The 22,382-nt window shown below is 40.7% G+C and overlaps 1 protein-coding gene across 3 annotated transcripts in view; it reads right to left on the reverse strand.

Moving 5' to 3' along the window:
• The window catches only part of ttc33 (tetratricopeptide repeat domain 33), a 27,307-nt gene extending 5,246 nt beyond the window's left edge, over positions 1 to 22,061 (reverse strand). Inside the window, exons 1-4 of one of the 3 annotated variants that reach the window (XM_016574998.1) lie at positions 22,017 to 22,061; positions 20,737 to 20,961; positions 4,302 to 4,383; positions 99 to 230 (exon numbers count right to left, since the gene is read on the reverse strand). In XM_016574998.1, the coding sequence (XP_016430484.1) occupies positions 99 to 230; positions 4,302 to 4,383; positions 20,737 to 20,960 (438 nt within the window). In that variant the 5' untranslated portion in view covers position 20,961; positions 22,017 to 22,061. Of the gene's footprint in view, positions 1 to 98; positions 231 to 4,301; positions 4,384 to 20,736; positions 20,962 to 21,954 lie in introns of all 3 variants that reach the window. The other 2 variants (XM_016574997.1, XM_016574996.1) reach the window with 2 other exon arrangements.
• Positions 22,062 to 22,382: the final 321 nt, after the last annotated feature.

Consider the following 22,382-nt stretch of genomic DNA (forward strand, 5'->3'; position numbering starts at 1 on the left):
CAAAAATAACTCCCAAATTTCTTGCATGAGAACCTACGGTGTTAGCCAAGGTCTCCTATTTGTATATAATTGTAGCTCATTACGTAAAATCTACTTACTAGCTCTACTTCGCCAAGACTTAGTTGGGCGTGGCCCAGAGTTTGCCACGCCTCCCACCAGAGGGGGCGGAATCTGGTGGCCATCTCTGCAGACTGCACAGCCAGGAACACCTCTTGAAGGGTGATCAACACCTAAGGGTTACACATTACAAGGTTAGAAGTTGACGGACTTAATTCCTGAAATATTTTCTCAACACTCATTTTAAAATCTAAACAGATTTGAAAAGACTTGGCATCAAACACCTGCAGACTTTGTAAATGGTTACAGAGAAAAACTGGGAATCATACACCAAATGAATGATGATCACACGCTACCAGACTACCGGTTGTTTCCAACACAATAAAGTCAAACAGAACAAGCGCCTCATTGCTAGAAGACGCATGACAAATGAAAACAATATGAGCTCTAAAACTGACTCCTCCAACTGGATGGAATCACAGTCTGGAACTATGAAGATAAATATGGAGTCTGTGCCCATCATACACTACAGGAGTTTCTGTGAAATCCGTCTCCTCCAACTGGCCAAAATTCAGAGTGGTTCTTATGGCAACGTGCAATGACTCCTAAAGACTGTAAAAATGTGGGCAAATGTTGTGTAGTGTATTCCAGCCTTAACAAAAATGTGATTTATGCAACTTACAACAGCTGTTGTAGCACATTGTTGGCAAATTAAATTTTTTAAGAATACAACAATTTTGAGGTATGACTAGGTATAATTTATAGGAGAACAAAACTAACTAATTGTAACCACAAACCTAATTTCAGTAACATAACAGTAACATACTGTTCAGTAACAGTAACATATTTTTAATTGGCCTTCAGGTTTGGTCAACAAATTAATGTCAAGAATGAGCAACTCTATTCATATTTACTCAGTTACAACAGGTACCAAGCTGATATAATTTAAAATGTAATTTTAAACATCAATAAAGTGTTATCACGACGCAAAACATCCACTTGGGCCATAAGAGAGAGACAATATAACGACAACAAGCGAGCAAACACTGCACTACGTGGCAACACAGGGATGTTCTTACATCACAGATGTTTCCATTATGCAGGGTTATTTACTTAAAGCCTTTAAATCAGGTCAGCCCAATAATCAAACTAAATACCAGCTTTATACAGGGCAGGGTGTTGCCAGGGTAACAGCAGTTAAAGCACAAAACTGGGCTGTAATCTTAGTTTCCAGCAGGTTTGGTTCTGAATTTGCAGGCAGGCTGAAAAATGTTAGATTCAGATGTTGAGGTGAGCGCCGCTGCTAAACAGTAGTGTAATAAGCAGATGCAGGGGACACGGTGACACATTGAGAAGGGAATTTTAAAATAAACTTGCCAATCTGCCACTTCAATGCGATCAGATTACTAATGAGGGACACACTCAATCATCACCTTCTCACTCTTTTCAGGTGACTCACCTCTTATGATCATGTGATCAGTCAGAAAAGGTCACTACAAGAAGGGGAAAATAAGGCTAGCCAGATCTTTTAATTGCAACCAGTGCTGAAACAAATCCCTGACCTATGCTGCGCTCAAATGCTTCTGGGAAATTCCCACTTATGAGTTTGGAAGTCATAATGACATGATGTGAGTTCAAGTGATTTTGTTCAGAATAAAATGGACTGACTGGACAGTTTTATATAGGCAGGAAGAAAAAATGCACATTGGGTGCAACAAATAAAAGAGTAAAGTCAACATTCACAGTAATGTATTATGATCAATAGCAATTTGAAAGAAAGTAGTTGTTCATGTGCACTCAGCTCAATAAATCGTGATCATTCTGACATACTCTTTATAGCATGTAGAAAACAACTTTATTGTTTTTCCAGATGCAGTTTTTTTTGGAAAGAAACATGTTTATATGCATGCATTTATTTATTTTTTATTTCTATTTTCTTTCTTTCTTTCACTACAATTGTATTGTAAAACCTGTTCTTTCACCGTTACATTAACAGTTTCACATATATTTGATTTAGACTTTATCCAGTTTCTGAAGTTTACACCCACATATGGGAATATGTGACTGTTGTTGCTTTGATAGAAAATGTAATCAGAAAATCAATCCGTTGAAAAATGTTTTAAAGCCCAACTTGACATTTCACTCAAATTCATCTGTTCCATGAAAAACAACGTTCACAGACATCAAAGCCAAGACAAGGGCGATGAAAGAAGAGTTTAAAAGTGAGCAAAAATAGAGAATGGAAAATACAGAAAAAGAGAGAGTGAAGGGATGAAAAAGACAAAACAGGGTTACAAGAAGACTGAACAGACATACATGTGTGCATATGATTGAGTAAGCAAGTATGCAAACATCTATGTCAAGATTTAGGGCCATTCAGCAAATTCTGTACAGACTAGTGAAGTCAAATAAAAGAGAAATCCAAATTATGCAATCCAAGACCATTGCAGATATGTTGAAATCATGAAAGTCAAAAGGTTAAATCGGTCTTCGTTCTATTTTGTCACAGAACTTTGTCATCGATTTGAATGCCTGCAATTTAAAAATGACATGTCAAAATAGCAAAACATATAGTAACTATGATCCTGATGAACAAGGAGAGAAACTAAAATGAATTACATAACATTTTGATCTATCAATACCCTCTGTTTAGTAGAAAATTAAATTCAATTAAGTTGTCAAAGAGATGAAAATGCTCAATAGAAAAACTGTCTGATATTTTGAGTCGATCTGTCTCTGCCAGATCCAAGATACTGTACTGTCCTGATTCCTGAAGCAGACTCTCATCTTGACTGTCAGAGCTGAGATGAGATCATAGGAGTGGAAAATTGACAGGTGAGAGTAAAAGACAGTAGGATATTAAAGGTAAGATGAGTGAATGAGTTGACAGATGAAGGAGCAAATAAAAAGCTGACCAGGTCATTTGTAGACTGAAACGAATGGGCATCTTTGACTCATCATAACCTGAGACCACCATCTGCTCTGCCATCTTAACAATAATATGATCTATTCTGTGATTTTTATCAGTGATTTTTATCACGCAAATGTTTTACAAATATATCCTGTTACCATTTGATTTGTACAAAAGCAGGTGCTTGCAAACATTTTGAAGGAGCAGCCTGCCTGGAGGGTCGTCAAACTGCTTTTTTTTTCTTTAACGGTCTTAACGCTCTCATTCATTATCGTAAAACAGGTTTACAATTCATTACGAGCTGCTAACATATTAATGGGATCCATAAACTTTTTTCATAAACAGCCCACCATCAGCTGAAGCAAACTCTATGATCCTGTTCATTACATTATTTCAACCAACATTCAGTGAATAACAAAAATACAATCAATAACGTATTTATATTACACAATTGCCACTTTCAAAACTAGTCATGCATTTGGATACGCTTACATTTTATGTTTCATTTCTTATGACCTTAAAACCTTTTGACCTAAAATTTAAAATGACAAATATCTAGACACAATATGAATTGTGCTTACAATTGTTTTAATATATATAGCAATAATTGTATTAATAATTGTAATTGTTTTTTATTAGTCAGGGTAATAAAAGAAGCACAGCACTCCTTCAGCACTGCTTGTTTATAACATTTCATTGTATTCAACACATTTCCTCACAAACACAGATGTGGTAGACAGATGATTACCTATCTAGGCTACTTACACGAAGGATCCCATGTCTGATCCCAAGTAAATGTGACTCATGAACTGGTGAACTAGTGTAACAGCTTTGTCCGATCACCACTGCGCTCTTGAGCAAGACACTTAAACCCAGCAAGGCTTTCCCTACATTAAGACACAAGAAAGCATGTGCTAAATGGCATCATTTATTTATGATAATGTGGGTTGCATTTTCAGGACCACTTTCTAAAATCGTCCACGTCCTCAAGGAATAATAATTCAATCCAGAGTGAAGGACAGGTACAATATGTCCATCGTGCTCTCGATGTAAGATACAGTTTGTGCTGTAGCAGCACAAGACTGTGAGAGTAGAGAAGGGAAAATATGGGGAAAAAACCCTAGACGTCAAAATGTTCTGTTATAAAGCCACAGTTAGGGACTGTGTTTGGAGAGTGAAACTTGGGGAGGAGGAAATGAAAACAGCCAGAGAGAAGAGAGGAAAATGTGTGTCAGCATAACAGCTGTGCGTCTCTACATCTAGAATAAATTCCACTATTGCAGACTGACATTTTTTTGTAGTGTGTATGAACTGAACTGATTTTCTTTTTTACCTGTGACTTCATCTCATAGAGCACAGCATTGTCTGGTGTGAGCTGAATCGCCTCGTCCCACCTCTTCAATGCCTCCCAGTTCCTACAGCAAACACATATACAGAAAATACTCCGGTAAATTATTTTAAAAATGTAAACACGCATAACAACTACAATATAACTACAGAAAATAGTGCAAATGCACATACAAGAACACATTTATTAAATAATTTCACTTTGTTATTGTAACACTTACAATCAAATTGTCATCAAAGGCCAAACCTCTAGCATGCAAAATCTGTTTAGCAAGGCGTATTCATATGACAAATAGAATTTAACTTATTATACAACACCTACAAAGAACGAAAAACTAAACAAATTGCCAGTGAATGGTCTTATTCATACCATGTGCACAACAAATATTTGTTGGTCTGAATGAAAAGCAAATTCACATTTGAAACAACAGATGATTTAAATACATCTTTCAGCTAGTCTGGTAACTGGTACGCATTAGAAAAAGAGTCAATTTTAGTAAATAGAACAGCAATAGCGCTAACTAAAAAAAAAAACATGCATTTTGAGTGGCTTATCAGGACTTGGAGAATATATAAATCTTGGCTATAAAGGCAAGACAAACATGTTTCCAAGCATAAACATGAGAGCTTCCTAGTTTGCAAATACACAATATAATGTATGTATGCACACACACGCAGACCCTCACAACAATTGAGACAGACTGAGCAACTTGGGGTAAAACAGGATATCTGACGACATGTTTAACACTTGCAAATGCAAGTCTTCTCTTATTTTCCTTCTCTCCAGAAAAAGCTAACAGACAAAAGAGTATAAATACGTGTTTTGATATCTCATCGGGGTATGGGGTTTAAAAAAAAAATCACCTTCTTATATTGACTATAACTTTTACTCAAAAGAAAACAGTCTCCTACAACTGTAGTACAATTCAGAGCTATTTGACATTAAACTTGGACATATTACGGATGCTTACATCAAAAAATTTAACTTTTATAATATTTTCAAGGGGAAAATAGAACATGAGGAGTCAGATTTCACAAAATAAAACGTTAAGGACTAAAAAGGAGGCAAACTGAATGTTATTTGATACTGGCTGTGTTTAAATTCTTGGCATACTACTAATCTTGCGCAGACAAAGGAAGCAAACACTTGATCAGTATTGTCAACTTATCTTTCCCAAAATGTATTGCTCTGCTCTGCTTGTTGTCAATGAATTCACTGTGAAAGAAACCAAAAGGCTTGTTAACTGAAAACTGTTCACTGGTTAACTGATCAACTGTTTTGAAAATAAACTTACAGGTGCATTGTGTGCCTGAATGTTTTATGTCAGAAAAATGCAGCCTTCTAAGAAAACCAAAGTAATTACTGCACCTACGTCACAAAGGTTGAAACGTGACGTTCAAATTTGTTGAACTCACTTGTTGAAAATGCTGGTAATGAGGGTCAGACCTCATTACCACATTAAAATACAGACTTTTAAGCCTGTATGACTTCTCGTAATTCTCCAGATCAAGCAGTCACCTCCTCTTCTCTGAACCAGCTCCTGTATTTACACAATGCTAAGCAAAAAACTAAGCTAGGGTTAAACATCAGCTGTGCAAATACAACATGCCATTTTTCTGAGTCCATAAAAATGGTCTAGCTTCTTAAAGTTGTGCCATGTCTGTGTTTATCATCATGCAAATAATGTACAGTGATCAAAGACTTGTGGTAACTGATGAGATAAGGGCTTCCTTATAAGGGCTTTCATCAAAGCACCCTCAGGGAAATAAAAAAAAACCCCATCAAAGTCTGTTAAAAGGAATTTACTAGATGTTTTCCAAGTACGTGATTGTGAAACACGTCATAAGCTATGGAAAGGCAAAAAGTACATAGTGTTACTGTACCTGCAAAAGCGGGTGTGGGTATGAGGAAAGGCATACTTCCTTTCCTATTTTCAAACGTACCTCACACTAGAGCAACATAAAATTAGCTGACTGTGCAAAACATGGTAAATAAAACTTCATATCAGAATTGGGTGCCAATGATGCCTGAACAGGCAAAACATCTACAACATCAAAGTACAATGTGCTGGTATGTTGGTACAGTATTTGACAAAGCCTTTCATCACTATAAAGTCTGGAAGCCCTGTTCCTCCCCTCGTGTTGACGCTGGGACACAGACTGTATGGCACTGTCTTTATAGCCATGTTGAGCCAGGAGTCACGTGAAACTGTGCGATGTTATGCACTATTACTGTCATCCTTAATGTAAGTGACACTATGACACTACAGTGTCAAAGTACTATTTGTCTGTCACTTTGTAAATGTGCCTTAGATGTCAATGTTTCATGAACCCCCTGCAAACTTAATCGTTATTTAATTTAAAAAGGCAGATTTAAAAAAGACAATGTGATTACTGGGGAATTTAATAATATTCAAGAATTAAGTCTTAATATCACAGATTAAGCGAATCAAAAACAATAAAAACAAATAAGCAAAAAAAACAATAAAACAAATTTATCCGCAAGCCATGGAAATTGAAGTTGAGTCCAGCATTAGGAATATGCTGACTGAAGTCACCTGCTATTTCTGTTGTTTGGTAGCAAAATCTGTCTCTGTTGAACTGTTAGCACTTTCAGAACTTAAATTACAGATGTACAGACATGTATAATCAGTTCTCCAATGGAAACTTACAAATGGTCTCATTTCATCCCACTTAATGAAGTATGGCAGGAAAGTTTAACTCTAAATGAATGTCACCCAGGAAACAGTCCCACTAATAGCGGAAAAGCTCCCACGTGTCAACAATACCGACAGGAGACACAAACCATCTGTCCGGTCACTTTTTTCATGAGACATAACTTACTGAACATCAACGAGACAAGGATTGTGGGGTGTTCACGTGATAAAATTTGGCCAATTTCACATACTCTGCTAAACTGAACTGCATATGGTAATATGACAGTGTTTTGTTTAATGTATAAAGACTTCCGTGTTCAGGAAAAAAGTGGATACAACAGTTCTTTCTGGTCCTCGAATCTGATTGGCTGAGAGGTCTTTCCAACATAGATATATATCCCTATAAGCGGCTGTTTCTATGGGCCGCTATACGTACGCCGTCCGCCATATTGGAATGGTCAAAGCAGGTCCGTGAACACTCAAGAGTAAATTACCTGTCTGCAACCCTAGTTATAAGCATGTATAAATATCTATATCAGCAATAGACTTAAGCAGATGATTTTGCTAAACTAACACAATACAAGAAGAAGAAGCCGTTAGCCAATAAGACACTTAAAATGTACTATGTAATATTGAGTTAATACATATTAAAAACACAAACCAACACATTCTTTCCTTTGAAAGTTTATCCAATTTCTTAAGAATTTATGAAACGCAATGTTGTGGCATCTTGAAACTCACTGATTTTTATTGTGAGTGACGACATATTGACCGTTGCACTGACATATCTGGAGAGGCTGAATGTGGAATCTACCTATACATATCTATGTTTTCCACCCATGAGATATTCATCCAATATCGCCACGGGAACCATTTAGCCGTTTCCCCCGCTGGCCGGCACTCACACTGTACTTAACGTTCCGGGGCCGGAGCATACTTACGTCACTACGATCCAACTTTTTCATCTGAAGAAAAAAAGGAAGAAAAGCGCTTTCGCTAATAGACTGTGTAATAGATTTATCACTTATGTAGCGCAGCGATTTTCATTGTTTTAAAGCAGCACTATGTAACTTTTTCTGTTCAAAATTTGCAAAATGTGTGCTGCAAGTATTAGAACATTATTACGGAAAACAGATGACGCTGATAGAGGAACTTGCAGCTTTTCTCGCACACTACAATTAAAGTTCATCAATAAGATGAGAACCATAACCGTTATAATCCGTTATATGTTTGTTGTCGTAATCATGACAGTAGCGCACACAAAAGTAGTAGCTGCTCAGCGAACCGTGATTGGGCACGGTATGGACTGGAGTGATCACACTAGTCAAATGAGTACTCTCTCATAATACCCAAGCAACCCGACTCTACATAATACAGTGAGCTTTCAATGAAGCAACTCAACGTTCCTTTGTTAATAGTTCTAAGTGATGTTTTCGAATTAGTAACAGAGACTTGGCTCAGCTGTTAAAGCTAAACTGTCAACTTGAGATTTGAATCTGTGTCAGAAGGAAGTAATTCTGCATACAAAATGTTTTTAAGACACTCAGTGGTTGTTTCTTATATTTATTTACACACTTATTTATTTACAATGCCATTGAACTGCAATATTACTATATTTATGAACTATAAATGCAATATTACACTCGTACCCATGTGATACCGATCTGTATTGTAAGAAAAAATTATGAGAACGTAGAAGATCTTCATGAAGATGTTTATCGCAGCATAGCAGTGACAAAGTACATGTAATACCTTGGGTTCAACAGAGTCGGAATGAACTATAGCTACAGTTACAGTATCTATCTCTATCGTGCCTATGGCAGAATTACAGCCATGCTGATATAGAGCAATATCACATGGGTACTGATGTGATATTTGCTCATTTATTCACCTGTGATACTTCATCTTGTGCATAAATTATGATTTTATGATTCACACTAAGAGAAAAATCAAATGGGTTACTAAGGTTAATTTCGAGTGACATAAAAATGTATTTATCCAACCTGATTGTTTTTTCCAATTTGACTGAAGTCACATGGCAAAGAGTCAAATATGTATCCAAATTATTTTCACATATCAAAATACTTACAACAGTTTATATTCTGTAACTATGGCTGTAAACCTTGATCTAAATGAGTGGAAGTTTATAAGAAAGAAAAGCCCCACCAAAAAGTAAAAGAAACAATCCAAGTGAAAGTCTTGTTAATACTGGGATAACTAATTGGTCTCAGGGTTAAATGGCAAAGTAAGCAAACTGCTGAGAAAATCCAGCTTTCAAAACTCCCATGCAGTTCAAGAACTAACTTGTTATTTTGGGTTAGAAATAAATATACTGCATCTTCTAAGCATGGCACCACTGTTGGATAACAATACAACATTTATAAGCAGTGGCGTTAGTGGGGGGACACACATTTATCTACCAATTTTTTTTTTTATATTAATTTTGCTAGGTCAAGTTAATTTATTTGTTTGTTTGACAAGTAATCTTGATGACAACACACTTTCAACATCTAGGCATTTTGCTACATGTGTGAACTTGACACGCTATATAACAAAACAAATAAAAATGGTAAATTACATTTTTTTTTAAATCTGCTGCATCATTTTACAAATGGGCCTACCACAATTCAACTTAGGAAAATTCATTTATAAGTAACCTTATCATTCATGTTCAATTTACATCCCTGAAGAAATGGCCAAATGTTAATTTTAATAAAATAAAAGAGATAATAAAAATTGCATGTTGTTTTTTATTTATTTAGTACTGCCCTGATTAAAAAATGTCATATGTTTATAGTCCACAAGAAGAAATTATAGCTGAATTAAAAGATAAATAAATAAAATGCCGGTTCAAAAGTTTACATATGCTTGAAACTTACAGTAATACTGTGTGTCGTTACCTGGATGTTTTTTGTTTTTCAATAGTTGTTCATGAGTCCCTTGCTTATCTTGAGCAGTTAAGCAGTTTGCAAAGTTTGCCATGAATGTTTCATATGCTTATGCAATATAAAATCTATATTAGATCTCTACATATCTCTAAAAGATTAAGATTATTTCTCACTATGTGAACATGACTGAAATTAAATAGTTTCTTTTACCTGCATCTTTTTATATGATTTCAAATTTAGGGGGGCCAGACATAGGCGCGGGAAGTGGGGGTGCTGAGGGTGCTGCAGCACCCCCTGTTTTTTTTTCTGTGGGCAACTGTTTAACTGTTGGGAATAAAAAAAAAAAATCGGAGTGTCTATTTACACTAAGTGCAAATAGGCCGCCTTGTTGGCAGAGGCTATTTACACTAATTCCACCCACCAACGTGTGATTGGGCTAGTCAACATTACAAAAGACAGTCTTCAATCGTCAGATTCAAGCTTGGTAAAGCGTATGTCATAGCCTACTCCTTTTGACGCGATCGACCTGGGTTCGAATCTGCCTTTTGGCAAACTTTTTTTCTCCCTTTTCAAATAAGTGTAAATAGCCTCTATCGAGGGCCAAGCTTGTTGACAAAGGGGCACTGGCCTCCATGGCCCCCCACCTAGAATCGCCCGTTTATATGCACCAGCAAATTGAGTATGTTTCATAGACACTCATAATTTACACCCTTTCAGGTATAAAAACACAAAGGAGCAAAGTGAGCATCAAATGCAGCTTCATAGTGAGTGCACTGTGTTGACCTGTCCTGACCTGTTCCCACTGTCCTGCAGCTCCATGTAATTTCCTCATCACAATTCACTTATTCTCCAAAAAACTTGATTATAAGAGTCACCAAGGGCAACACGCCTCTTCAGGGGCTGCTGGGTTTTCACTTACTGGTGTAAAGCATTAGCCAGGACCATTGTTTAAGGGAGTATCATCACTGACCCCAGCTATAATGGCTACCAAGCGTGTGAAATTTAAAGGTGATTTCAAGTAATAAAGACATTTGAGTCTTTTGTAAGAATGTGAATGAGACAGAGTCACCTCAAGTTACCTACTGTAGCATCTGTACTATTGTACTGCAAATATTGTTGGCTCTTATGATACATAGCTTGCATGGTTTCTCATTTAGGGTAAACATATCTGCTAAATGATTAAATATATATGTAAAAACACATGGCTGAAATATGCATTGATTCCTCCAGATACACACTACATTTCTACAATAAAAATCTCTGAGGGATACATAAACTTCTTTGAGTAATGCTATCATCCTATTCAGATAATATTTAAATATTTAAATGTATTATGAGCAGTTCCACAAACTGTAAAGTTTTATATGTGAATGTGGGTATTTTATGCATCCTTCACTAATTTAAATTTTTTTTTTCAAATCTCCAATACATTCAAATATATTCAGATCTATTGGAGTCTAGATTCACTTCATATTCTTATTAAATGACAATGAATGGATGTACCAAGGTCTGATGAGCCTAGAAACCCTCTTTGGACTCCTATTTAAGCCTTCCCTGGTAACACAGTGCTATTTTTGCCCTGCACAGTTAAATAGGCCACTTAACGAAAAGTTTTTCCTTTTCTGAAGATCATCCTACGCATGATAAAACAGTCAACATCTCCAGTAGCAATAAAAAGGGATGAACAGTTTGTACAAAAACCAGTAGAACATTTTCCTGAACAAAATCCCCACACTGAACACACATAGTTATCTTTAATTATGATTATTTAAATTTAAAAAATTGCTCAGCAGTCAATAGGTACACAGTTGAACATTTCACATTCGTTTTATATGGTTACCTGCTGTGTTTAGTCAATTTTATGAGCTCAACTGTAAGACTGTATTTGCCAAATGCAAAACACCAAATCTTCAGTCAAAAAACACTACAGTGACAAACTGTCCATTAGCAAGAGGGGTAATTATACATAAATCCTAAAACCTGTGGCCCTGTCATTTACCTGACTTGATCTGGCAATAAATAAATTCAACATCCCACATTTCATTACATTTTCTGAGGAACACTATCCGGCCTTCCTTTAATTTCTCTGAAAAAGCAGGTGCAACAAATATTGGCATAGTGCTACGGTAATCACATCACGAGCAGCAGTGGCCTACAGTGCACTATTACACGATTAGAGCCAAAGTGCTGCTTGATTATACCATTAAAAACATTTCAGACTACAACTTTTAAAGGAATCCAAACAAGGATGGAGACAGAGAGTTGCGGAGAAGAAAAGAAGGTTTTAAAAGGTTATAAAATTGAAGAGTGACACACTTTACCCCGACATCTCATGGACTTGTTAAGGCTTTACAGGGTAAGGCCGCAATAACGGCAGCTTGAGTTTAATCCATGCCTTTAAACCATCTTCCAGTAAATTCAAGCTTTTCTTTTATCCTCTGCAAGTGCTTGCTGGTTATGACGTTTATTGCTTTTTTATTTGGACAGTGAGAAAACAAGCGGCCTAATTTGACTTATTGTTCCGGTTAAGTGGTTAAAAGATGAGAAACTTGAGAAAGAAGCCCTTTTTCTCACCGTCTCGTATTTCGTAACACCCTCTCAACTCAAAGAGATGAAGATCATCCTAATGTTTATGTGGACACACCTGCTACAGAGATTCATATAAGAAATGCTGCCTCCAAGAAAAGAGAGTGCATATTAAACAATGACATAATTACTTATTATCTTAGAAAATAAATAAAGCAAAACGCGCACATTAGAGTGTATTGCCTTTCAGCTCAGTCCTGCTTCATGACCGTTGGTTGAGCTTTTCACAGACATGCTAAAACTGAAAGTCCCATATGAGTGCTAAAATTTTCAGCTTCTACATACTGTACTGAACTCCTGTCTAGGCCTCTCCGTCCGGTTGTCGGGCTTATCCAGTCATTGAAAGAATAAATGTCAATAAAAGTAGATAGATGTAATCCTTTTTTCTACTTCAAATAAACAAAAAAAAAACAGATTTGCTTTGAAAAGTGATATAATAAACAGCTTTATCCTTGCTAATATGAGCTCAGTCTGTGTTTTTCATTCGGGATGAATAATGTAAATAGTTGGTTGTAAGTCAATGTTCTTAAAAGAATAGCAAACCCAGAAATATAATTAAAAATGTCTACATAATTCATTTGCATGGGGGTCTGGGATGTCAAGTTCCAAAACGACAAAAAGGGCACCATAAAAACCATCATACTCCATACAACTTCTGCACTATATTTTAAGTCTTCTGAAGCCATATAATAGTTTTGTATGAGCCAGCATATTTTGAGTGAACCATTTCCTAAAACCAGTTCAAACAAGTGGCATCCACATGCAGAGAGTCCATAGCAAACCCACAGCTCCATCTGCTGGATGAATGTGGCACTGTTATAATTGACAGAGTAAGTCCCGCTGTTTATCTTCTTTGTTGATGACTCCAAGAACTCTGTTTCTATCATTGACAACAACTGCTTTGTCATGTTGCTGGCCAATGCACTGACCTGATTAAATAATAACTTGTTGAGTAACCGTAAAGGCAAAACAGCTGTCGGTTTTTCCAGGAAGGATTTTGGCTGGCACATGCCTCCAGGGTGTAAAAAAACAGAGAAACTTACTGAAAATCAGGTAAGAGGAGAAAGGTTTTCCATGGGCCAACAAGTATCTTATTATGTGACTTTCCATTTCAAATCAAACAGAAAGCTCCCTGTCAAACCCAGGATATCAATGTCCTACCAGTCTGTATGTGTGTCTATGCTACTGTTTAAATGTTTGGGGTCGGTAAGATTATATTAAATGTTTTTGAAATAAATGTCGTATGTTCACCAAAGCTACATTTATTTAATAAAAAATACAGTAAAAAATATTAATATTGTGAAATGATGAAAAACTTAAAAACAGTAATATTTTGAAATATTATTACAATTTAAATTAACTGTTTTCTAATTTAGCACACTTTTAAATTGTAATGTATTCATGTGATGGGAAAGCTGAATTTTCAGCATCATCACTCCAGTCTTTAGTGTCACATGATCCTTCAGAAATCATTCTAATATGTTGATGTGGTGCTCAAGAAAATTGACTTATTATTATCATTGTTGAAAACCATTGCACTGCTTAATAATTTGTGCAAACTGTCATCATATATTTTTTAGGATTCTTTGATGAATAGAAAGTAAAAAAAAAAAAACAGCATTTATTTGAAATAGAAATCTTTTGTAACATTATAATTCTCTTTACTTTCACTTTTGATTAATTTAATGTGTCATTGTTGAATGAAAGATTTCATTTCATTCAAAAAATTAAAATCTTGATTTCAAGTGTACATAAGTTAGGGAATTTTGGACCCGAACACAGAATAGATTACAATGGAGCACCCACAAAACACTGTGGAAACATTTAACGTCTTTACATAATTTCAACTCACTGACTCACTTTTTGACTCATACCATACATCATGCTTCAGACTGTAACTAAGAAATAAAAACAGTAGAAGCAATGTTGTTTGAGACTTGGTTCTTTCTGTAAACACGTCTTGCTATTCCCATATAGACTGTCTATTAGCTCATCCAAACTTGCAATATTTAGCCCTCTGTTAAAAACGTCTCCGGTTACGTACGTAACCTCGGTTCCCTGAAAGAAGGGAACGAGACACTGCGTAGCTTACGCTTGGGGTTATCCCTCTCCTCCTAAAATACTGAAGCCTTATTGCATCACGCCGGTAAATCTTACCGGCCAATGACGCTCGAGCTAGGGGCGGAACCACCCACTATATAGGTCGACGTCCAGCGTCATTGCCTCAGAATCTTTCGACTGTTCGAATAGGTACAAGACTCTGAGGATTACAACACAGCAGCACACGCAGTGTCTCGTTTCCTCCTTTCAGGGAACCGAGGTTACGTACGTAACTGGAAACGTTCCCTATCAAGTTCGGTCTCTCGACACTGCGTAGCTTACGCTTGGGGAACGCATACAATCCCGCTGTGTTGTATTCCACATACCCGGTGAGAAGAGTCTAATGAGTCAGACCCAATAGAGCTGAGCCCGTTAACTGCTTCATAGAACACTCGGGGAAACCAACGCCCTCCAGCTCTAGTCGAGCGGGACTAAGCACAGTAATAAAGCACAACACTACACATGGACTGGCCGCAGCGCTGCTGGAGCCACGTACATATACAGCATTTACCACTTGATACTTAATAAAAACAGCGCACCTACCGCAGCTCGAACGCATGTAGAGAGCCGCTGACTATAATTATTATAGGCATGTCTTGGGTCTACCGGACCTAGTCGAAACCACCCTGATCGTCTGGGGGGCGTGGCCAGGTGCAGGCAGCAGCCAACTGCCAAGCTGTAGATACATCACCGCACAGACAGAACGAGCAGTGCGAATGACGGAATCTCCAGGTTGTAAAATCTAGCAAAAGTGTCTTGTGAAGACCATCCTGCTGCCAGACAAATATCCTGAATCGACATACCTTTTGCCCAAGCCCACGACGAAGCCATTTTTCTTGTGGAGTGGGCGTGTACTCCCCACGGACAGGTCTCATTCTTAGAAGCATACGCCAACGCGATCACTTCCACAATCCAATGTGACAGCCGCTGTTTTGACACTGGCAGTCCCTTGGTACGGCCACCAAAACATATAAACAGCTGTTCTGCCTGTCTGAAATGACTAGTCCTCTCCAGATAAACTCGCAGAGCACGGACTGGGCATAGCGGGTGTGTCGCTGGCTTTGAATCCTGAGGAGCAAACGCCTGAAGCGTGATGACTTGCGCTCTAAACGACGTAGAAAGCACTTTAGGCACATACCCCCCCGTCTAGGCTGCAGTCTGACCATACAGTCATCCTTACCGAACTCCATACACGCAGTGTTCGTAGACAGTGCATGTAAGTCGCCCACCCTCTTACCACATGCCAAAGCGAGCAAGAGCGCTGTCTTGAACGAGAGCACTTTCAAGTTTGCCGAAAGCAGCGGCTCAAAGGGTGGCTCGGAAAGTGCACTAAACACTAAGGACAGATCCCAAACCGGTACCATATTAGAGCGAAAGGGGCGCAACCTCCACGCTCCTCTTAAGAAGCTCGTCACCAGATGATGCCCACCGACCGAACGATCACCGATAGGCAAATGGAAAACTGAAATAGCAGCCTCATACACTTTTAGAGTAGATGGCGTGCGTCCAGCATCCAAACAGTCCTGCAGAAACGATAGAATGACAGACACATCACAGCTGGCTGGGTCCTCATCTTTCGTCATACACCATGTAGTGAAAACTTTCCATTTCAGACTGTACAGACATCTGGTAGATGGAGCTCTGGCTTCAGCAATTGTATCCAAGACTCGCTGAGATACGTTTAGCGTCTGCTCTCCGCGCTGACCTGCCAAACATGGAGGTTCCATAGCCCCAGCCTGGGGTGCCACACCGAGCCCTTTGCCTGAGATAAGAGATCTCTCCGTAACGGAATCAGCCATGGGGGAGCCGTTAGAAGCTCTACCAACGCCGGGAACCACGGCTGGTTTGGCCAATTCAGCGCGAACAGAAGCACCATCCCCCTTTCCTCTCTGATTTTCTGCAGCACTAGCGGCATAATCTTCACTGGGGGAAAAGCATATTTGCGCTTCTTGGGCCAGCGACTCGAAAGAGCATCCCCCTCCAGAGGCGCGTTCGTCAGCGAGAAGAACAGCTGGCAATGCGCGTTCTCCTCTGAGGCAAACAAGTCGATCTCCACCTCTCCGAACAGGCTCCAAATCAGCTGAATGGTCTGCGGGTGCAGCCTTCATTCCCCGAGAACTGGACCACCACTGGACAGCATGTCCGCGCCGCAGTTCTGACTGCCGGGAACATGAACTGCTTGAATCGACAGAAAATTTCTGTCCGCCCAAAGGAGGAAACGTTCCGCCAGCCTTTGAAGTGAGTGTCAACGAATACCTCCCTGATGGTTGATATAGGATACCACCATCGTGTTGTCTGTCCGAACCAGGACGTGTTGATCCTTTATCAGTGGAAGAAAGCCTTGCAAAGCTAAAAATACTGCCTTCAGCTCCAGACAGTTTATATGCCACTTCGCTTGCGCACTCGTCCAAGTGCCATAAGCCGGTCTGCCGTCGCAAAGGGCTTCCCAGCCCGTCAATGATGCATCCGTTGTGACAATTTTTCTGCTGACCACCCTGCCCATCGAGACTCCCTGCTCGAACATCCTCGTGTTGAGCCAGGGGGCTAGCATCTGCGAGTCACCAAGACCCGCAACTGACCGTTCTTCCACGTGTTGCTTGGCATCCGGGATTTCAGCCATAGCTGAAGTGGTCTCATATGCAGAAGCCCGAGTTGACACACCACAGCTGCTGCTGCCATACGCCCTAACAGTCTCTGAAAGCATTTCAGAATCACCACTCTCCCCGGTTTGAACGAGGTGAGAGCGCTGATCAAAGCCTGCATTCGCTCTTGAGAGAGACGTGCTCTCATCGATAGCGAGTCCAAATCCATTCCTAGGAATGTGATAGTCTGCGTGGGGCGAAGCTTGCTCTTCTGCACATTGATCGTCAGTCCTAGATGCCTCAGATGTTCTAAAAGCTGACATTTGTGGTTTTCCAGTGTATCCCGCGACTGGGCTATAACAAGTCAGTCGTCCAGATAATTCAGGATGCGAATTCCACTCTGCCTGAGAGGGGAAAGCGCTGCATTGATACTAGGGATGCACCGATACCGATACTGGTATCGGGCCCGATACTGAGCTCCTGTACTCGTACTCGTAAAAATGCCCCGATACCAAATGCCGATACCGCACATCATGTGATAAGTGCCATATTCAGACAAAAAAACATCGAAAACAGACAGCAGAATGGAGTTATTAGAGATTAAAGATGTCTACGAAGTATATGTATGCAATGAATATAAAACATTCAGTATTAATGCCTGTATAGCTGATTTGCGCCAGCTGGTAAGCAAATCACGCTGAGTGGATTGAGCGAGCGGCAGCGCAGATGCGCGAGCTTGTCGAGTGAATATACCTTTCTCACAGACATCACTGGAAAGTTTGTAGTTCGGTCAGATATGTCAAAAACAAGTAAGTAAAACAATGCACAAGTTACTTAATGGTAGGGAGGGATAAATGAAGTTAACCAACTAACATTATACATACTCTTTTGGTTTCTGTACCCAATATTTTAAAAATTTACAAATGCAATGAAAATATTGGTATCGGTACTCAGTATCGGCAAGTACCAAAAATAAAAGTATCGGTATCGGGCGAGTACTGGAAAAAGTGGTATCGGTGCATCCCTAATTGATACACTTCGTAAAAGTCCTCGGGGCCAACGCCAAGCCGAACGGGAGAACTTTGAATTGATAAGCTCTGTCCTCGAACGCGAATCTTAGAAAGCGCCTGTGACAAGGGGATATTTGGATGTGCAAATAGGCATCTTTTAAGTCCACCGAGATAAACCAGTCCCCGTGCTGAATGTGCACGAGGATCTGTTTTACTGTTATCATCTTGAACGAGCACTTTACAAGTGCGCGGTTCACCGGTCTCAAATCCAGAATAGGGCGAAGACCCCCTTCCTTTTTGGGGACCAGGAAGTAGCGACACTCCTGGAAGCATGCGCCACACATCCAAATAGTGAGAAAGGGGTTGGAGCGCCTCTTGACGCGTCTGTGACGGCCCGTCGTCTGATGACGGGGAGACACCCACCACCTGAGGGGCATCGTAGATGTCTTCTGCACCGGCTGGACCACCGGCATGAGCCGGGGGGACACTTATGCATAGACTGAGAGAGCGCACGTGGCCTGCGCCCTGCAGAGCGCCATTCAAAAACGGGACTCTGCTTATAACGCGCGATTGGGAACAACTGTGAGGGGAAAAAAGAGCTCTTTTGCTGAACAGTGTTTGCTTTGTGCTTTTTTGTGCAAACTTTATTGACAACAAACATTTCCCTCTGTCGCCTGCAACATGCGAGGGGACAGGCAGGGGAAACACAGCAAGACGAACTGTCTTGCGAAGCGGCTCCTCGTCCGTCTTTCTCGGGGCGGCCACTTCCCCCTCAGACCACCCCAGTCAGGAACGCTGCTGTGGATCTGGCACAGCACCAGAAGGACGGGGTCCCATCTTCTTCGGGTACCGGAACGGCCTCGCTTTCGGTCTCACGGCTGGCTCCGGGTCCACCCTCGCTCTCAAGGAAGGAGCAGGCGGCGGTCTTTCGTTCCTTTTTGAATGCTGCGAAGAAGAGGATCTGGAACGTGGCAGAGGTGCAGCGGACCGATCTCTCTTCGGCAGGAAATGACTCATCACCTTTGACTATTTCTGGGCCTCCAGAAACTTCTCAGAAAACAAGCCCACAGCATCACCAAACAGGCCGAGCGGGGACATGGGCACGTCCAACAGCCGAGCCTTCTCCGACTCTCTCATGTCAGTCAACGTCAGCCAAAGATGCCGCTGAAGTGTGACGAGACTGCCCATACAGCGGCCGATTCCCTGGGCCGTCTTCTTCGTGGCTCTGAGCGGCAAGTCAGTGGCCGAATGCAGCTTTTTGAAGGCGGCAGAGTCCGGCCCCTCCTCATCCAATGTTTGCAGTATTTTGGCTTGGAAAGCCTGGAGAACGGCCATAGTGTGGATCGCGGACGCTGCTTGGCCTGCTGCCAAATAAGCCTTATCCGCGATGTGGCTCGTGGTGAGGCACAGCTTTGATGGAAGCGATGGCGCAGATTTCCACCCACGTGCGGACGGACAAAGATGTGCTGCAACTGCTTCTTCGACGGGTGGCAGCTTAGTATAACCCCAGCGGTCGGCTCCGTCCACAGAGAAGAGCATACGTGATCCCGCGGCTTGGGCTCGGGCCGAATAGGGGGAGCGCCAAGACCGCGAGACCTCCTCGTGGACCTCAGGGAAAAAGGGAGCGGGTCTCTGGGGGGTGGCAACCTGGCGGCCCGACTGCAAATACCGCATGTCCAACCTGTTCTTGGCTGGTTGCTCGGGGGGCGACCAATCAAGACCCAAATCCTGTACAGCCTCCGACAGGATCTTCACCAGCTCTTCGTCAATTGGGGCCGGGGGCTCGTGCACCTCACTGTGGGAAGCCTCCGACTCCTGTCAGGCGGACCAGTCACCTGAACCAGAGGCTGCAGTCGACATAGCGTCGTCTTCGACGTCCACTTCATCTTCTGCAGCACAAAAAGAGACCAGGTCCCGCGCATCGTCCGAGGGGTGGTGGCTGGACCTCGTGTAGGAAACAGGTGGCTCTCTTGAGTGATGAGCATGCAGAAACTGAGTCGACATGCGTTCATCAGAGGGGACTACTGCACGTGGCTGCCTCAGCCTTTCCTCCCGCGGCTTGACGGCGACGGGGGGCGGAGGCAATGGATTAGCCGGTGCGCAGTTTTTGGATCACGGAAATCCTGGCCCGGAGGGTTTTGACTGTCATTTGCTCACAGGAAGGACAGTCAGGCCCATCCAGCGCGGCCTCTGCGTGGGCTCGGCCCAGACAGAAGACATATGCGTCGTGTGCATCAGGGAGCTCAATTGGGCCCCCGCATGCACAGCACTCCTTAAGTGACATCTCGTCTTCTTGCCAGATCGCCAAAGGGGAACTAAAAGCGAAGAGTTAACGGCGGTGAGAAGTCTTCAATGCTTGCTTCGTGAAGGAGAAAGATTCTGAGGCAATGACGCTGGACATTGACCTATATAGTGGGTGGCTCCGCCCCTAGCTCAAGCGTCATTGGCCGGTAAGATTTACCGGCGTGATGCAATAAGGCTTCAGTATTTTAGGAGGAGGGGGATAACCCCAAGCGTAAGCTACGCAGTGTCGAGAGACCGAACTTGATGGGGAACACAAGACTGCTGGATTTAACAAACACACAAACAGAGGTCTACCTTCCCTGCTCGGCGAGCAGCATTCCTTCATCCTTTAGTCTCGTGCTCTTAGCAGCACAATCCTCCAGCAGCACCTCTCGTCGCCGTTTGATGACATGCAGCCAATCAACTCTTTCCTTCCCCACATCCTCGTCATCCACCTGCTCTGAGTCCTTCTCAAACTGCTGCACTGTCGTCTTGGAAACTCTCTCCCCCACCTTACGTTTCCAGCCAAAAGAGGCCATCCTGAAAAAACTAAAAAATCCAAAAGAGGGAACAGCTACTGTAAGACTAACAATTGTGAATACTACATTAAAATGTAACAATTAACAGGACAGCCACACACTTTCAAGAAAAATTTTAACAATACAAATAAGCACGGCCAAGAGTGATTCAGAGGGTAGATCTGTTATTTGAAAATTCATACAACTCATTAACAAGTACACCACATTTACATAAAATGTAAAAACATTGTCTGTGTATATCCTTTAACAGTAAGTTTTCAGTACAAGACGTGAGAAGGACATTGAAAAACTATTCTGAGGCCAAACTTTGAAGGTATTGGTATTTTCTACAATGCATGTATTGTATACAATGTATTCTAAAAGTTTTAGACCTATTTGTTTGTTAGACCATTAACGTTACACGATCGCCATTCAAATACTGCTCTATATTTATTTAATACTACACTACGTTTTTCCATGCAAAAGCACTGACAAAATAATTCATCTTTGATTATTAAATTTGCATTACACTATATTGTATCACTATATTTGCCACTGGAATCAAAGAAGACAAAAGTGTAGAACAGACTGTTGAGATGTTATTTATATATTCAAACAGTCATCTCTATACATTTATTCTTATGTGGTTTGACTGACCGGGGTAACTGTCCCAGAAGAAGAAGGGAAAAAAAGCTTAACGTTAGTTGAATTGTAAATTTCTTGGTTCAGTCATCTCATATTGAACCTGTAACTGCAAGAAAGGTCAAGTGCGCTTGTAGAACAGCCAACTTGAGGTCAATAACAGGCTGAGGCTGATGAAGTCCTGAAGTAGCATATGGCTGTTTTACAGTCCAATGCGATTTACTGCACAGGTCACATTCACATTGTGTGAAATAATATGAACTGAAGGCGGAAACGTTAATTAATAATGCAATTTTTGCACTGGCATTTTCTAAATAATCTTTATGTTTGCGCGTGCGGCTGAACACGTAAATTAAAACTGAAAAAAACAAACCTGATTTATAAATAGAAATACCCCAGCATCAATGACAGATCGCGTTTTCATCTATTACTCACAGATGTTTTGGACTTATCCACTCAGCCCTCTAACCCGGAAGTACTGTAAACCTCTCTTAAAGGTACAGGGCCAGTGAGACGTTCAGCGTTCAACGAGACTCTCTCTGAATCTGGGAATCCTGTTTTGTTTTGTTTTTAATGGACAAAAATGGCAATGAAAAGCTAATTGTGCTGTATGCAGTGACAAAACAGGGGCATTTATTTTGTAAATAAACAAAAAGAAAGAAAGAAAGATTCTCCTGCTTATGATTATTTATAGTAGGCCTAAACATATTTTAATCATTTTTAATTATCATCATCGTCGTCATCAATATTAAGTGCATTGTTGTACGGTATTACCATCATTTTAGCCCTGTGTTCAAACTG

The sequence above is a fragment of the Sinocyclocheilus rhinocerous genome, unplaced genomic scaffold (genome assembly GCF_001515625.1).
Source record: "Sinocyclocheilus rhinocerous isolate Xijiao unplaced genomic scaffold, SAMN03320098_v1.1 scaffold984, whole genome shotgun sequence".
NCBI classification, from domain to species: domain Eukaryota; kingdom Metazoa; phylum Chordata; class Actinopteri; order Cypriniformes; family Cyprinidae; genus Sinocyclocheilus; species Sinocyclocheilus rhinocerous.